The 3,628-nt window shown below is 28.3% G+C and overlaps 1 protein-coding gene across 1 annotated transcript in view; it reads left to right on the top strand.

The window, feature by feature from the left end:
- The first annotated feature begins 395 nt into the window (after positions 1–395).
- The window catches only part of LOC125030024, a 74,935-nt gene continuing 71,702 nt past the window's right edge, over positions 396–3,628 (top strand). Inside the window, exon 1 of the mRNA XM_047620255.1 lies at positions 396–783. Coding sequence (XP_047476211.1) covers positions 744–783 — 40 coding nt within the window. The 5' untranslated portion in view covers positions 396–743. The remainder of the gene's footprint in view (positions 784–3,628) is intronic.

Raw genomic sequence — 3,628 nt, 5'->3', positions numbered from 1 at the left:
AGATATATAGATTGATTGATAGATAGCTAAAGAGACAGTATAAAAGGCAACAGATAGAAAGATGGCCAGACAAACAGTCAGACAGACAATTACAGACGCATAACCATCAGAAAGAAAAAGGGCGTAATTATCAGTCTATCCACACGTGCATCGGAGGAAATCACACACACACACACACACACACACACACACACACACACACACACACACACACACACACACACACACACACACACACACACACACACACACACACATACGCACGCACGCTACACACACGCAACACAAGGGCCTAGCCACGCCGGCGCTGATTTCCACACTCTTCATGGCCACCGCGAATCGGGCAAGTCAGTCCACGACCTGACAGTGACCAGGCAGGAGGCTCCGTGCGCGCTTCTCCGCTGAGGCTTAGCCCACGATCTCGTACGCTCTCAAAAACTCTCGACGTTCTTTTGTTTTGCTTTCCTGTTGGACTTGACAATCGGATGGATTACTAAGCAACGAAAAAGGACGATAGAGAGGGAAAAAAAGGAAGAAGAAAAACTTGATGGTATTTCAGAATGATCATTAAGTTCACTTTTTGGTATTTTTCTCTAGTCACTTCCGGACAAGTATTTTAGAATGCCATAGTCTTGTCCCGAGGAGTTTCAACAGTGAACTTTTTCTGTACATTTATCTGCTCGAAAGTGACCACAAGGAACAGCATGCCTTTTATGGCGTAACTGTGTACGTAGCGTAGACACATGTACATGTCATACGTATTCATCCTCATTTGCATACTAGGTAAGTAACAACTATATGGATGACAATATGCTAGAGAAGCGTAGTAGTAATTAAAATGGTAATAATGATACGAACGATAATGATTTTGATACTAATGTTAAATCTGATAAAAAGTGGTACAAACATACAAACATATATATATATATATATATATGTATATATTATGATACTAATTGACGATAATAAGAGCAACTATTGGAATGACAATATAACAGTAAGTGATAATATTACCTTGTGTAGAGTAACAATGTTCATTACAGCAATAATGATGATAACGACATGAATTAAATATCTAACTATTGCAGTTAAAAAATAATGATACTAATAATGATGAATTATATGGATGATAATAAGAATAACACTGATGATTTATAATACAACTGGCAATATTGATAATAATAGTATATGTAAGGGTGAGTTTAATTATAACAACTTTAATGATAATGAACAAGGTATGAACAGCTCGCCAAAAATATTGATTGAAAATTATATGAAGGGAATAATTAAAAGAAGATTGATGAACGTGATAATACCAGCACCAATAATAATGATGGTAATAGTGACACTAATTATAGTGATAATGATAACAATAAAACGGAGATGATAGTTATCACTGTTATCATAACAATGCTCACAATAATAAACATTATGACAAAAACAACAGTGAAGATAAAAGTGATAATATCAATTCGGATAATAATGATAACAGTGATATTAATAACGATGAGAATAATAATGATAACAATAATACTTATACTAATATTACTAATAATAATGATTAAAAGAACTGCATTAGTAATAATAAAAAAAATAATGGAAATTGTAATGATTATGATAAATATCGAAAACATTGTAAATTACTATTCCCATTCATACCTTCTTTACAATGATATATGATAAAGACAATGATAATGCTAATGATGATAATGATGATAGCGGTATATGTGATGATAATCATAATGACAATAATAATAATAATAATAATAATAATGATAATAATAATAATAATAATAATAATAATAATAATAATAATAATAATAATAATAATAATAATAATAATAAAAAGAAGAAGAAGAAGTAGAAAAAGAAAAAAAAATTATCATAAAATCATAATGATAATAATAATAACAATGATAATACTACTACTACTACTACTACTACTAATAATAATAATAATAATAATAATAATAATAATAATAAAAATAATAAACAAAAACTAATGGTGATAATATTAATAATAATGATTGTGATAATAATAATAATGACTAATAATTTTGATAATGATAATAATGATCATGATAATATTTTAAAACGACAACAAAATAATAAAAACAGTACTAATAAAATAAAAATGGTAATAATGATAATAATTATAGTATTAATAATAAAAGCAACAACAATGGCCACAAAACAAAAAACAAATAATGATAATAATGATAATGTTAATAACAGTAACAATAGTAAAAATAATAGTAAAGATAGTATTAACGCTAATAATAGTAATGATAATAATAGTAATGATAATAATAATAATAACAATAATAACAATAATAATAATAATAATAATAATAATAGTAATAATAATGATAATAATTATAATAATAATAATGATAATAATGATAATAATGATAATAATAACAATAATAACAATAATAATAATAATAATAATAATAATAATAATAATAATAATAATAATTACCATGATAATTATAGTTGCAATAATAATGGTAGTGACGCTGATGATGATGATAAGATAATGATAATAATAATAAAATAGTAATAATAATAGTAATAATGATGATAATAATGAGAATAAAAATAATAATAGTAACAACAACAACAATGATAATAATAATAACAATAATAATAATAATAGTAATAGTAATAGTTATAGTTATAGTAATAGCATTAACGACAATAATATTCATGAAACCTATAGTGAAGAAAATGATACTGATGGTAATTACGTAATACAAAATGACAAAGGAGCTAAAAAATAAATAAAAAACATTTACACAAAGGGAACCACAACTCAATAACACGAATCAAAAAAATAGCGCAGGGGAAAACATGGTATTACAGGATGGGGGGGGAGGGGGGGAGGAAGGGATACATACATTATGGACGTTGTATCTCTGGGAAATATATGGTCATGCCAGAGTATACACATTATGGATATCATTTCGTTCTTTCGTATATTTTCTCTCTGATCACTGCTGTGGATGGGAAATTCTCCTGATTTTTTTTCCCCTTTCTGTCTGTTCTTTTATTCATTGCTTTCTCTCTCTCATCTTGTTTCTATCTTTGTCTGTCTGTCTTTTTGTTTGTCTCTCCATCTCTGTTTGTTTGTCTGTCTATATCTCTTTATTCATCTTATTCTCTATTTACCTCTTTAGGTGTGTATCTATATCTCTGTCTACTTATCTATCAATCTGTCTGTCTAACCATTGATATATATATCAATCTTAACCTCTCTATTCGTCTAAATATTCTGTTTACCTATACCACTATTGATAATTACAATCATATTGCTGATGATGAAAATAAGTACTGTCCTAACAAACACGTAATAAAAGTGTTGCACCGAGGCCTACTACATTCGGTATATTCAGGAAAATAACGAGATTTTGGAAGGAAAATATCATTCATGAAATCGAATGGGTCCGCCTAGTAAATTGGGCACGAAAATATGTTTGTGTAAGCTGAAAAAAATATCAGGAAAAATCGCTAGAGTTCTGAACAGCATCATTATTTTTCTGAGGTCTTTCGTTCATGTTGCAATAACATCATGTTTACTATAAGAAGATGACAGTTATATAAAGAAAAAATATTTTTTTTTGTCTCT

Source organism: Penaeus chinensis, chromosome 10 (assembly GCF_019202785.1).
Source record: "Penaeus chinensis breed Huanghai No. 1 chromosome 10, ASM1920278v2, whole genome shotgun sequence".
NCBI classification, from domain to species: Eukaryota; Metazoa; Arthropoda; class Malacostraca; order Decapoda; family Penaeidae; genus Penaeus; species Penaeus chinensis.
This window is presented reverse-complemented; position numbering and strand designations above follow the sequence as displayed.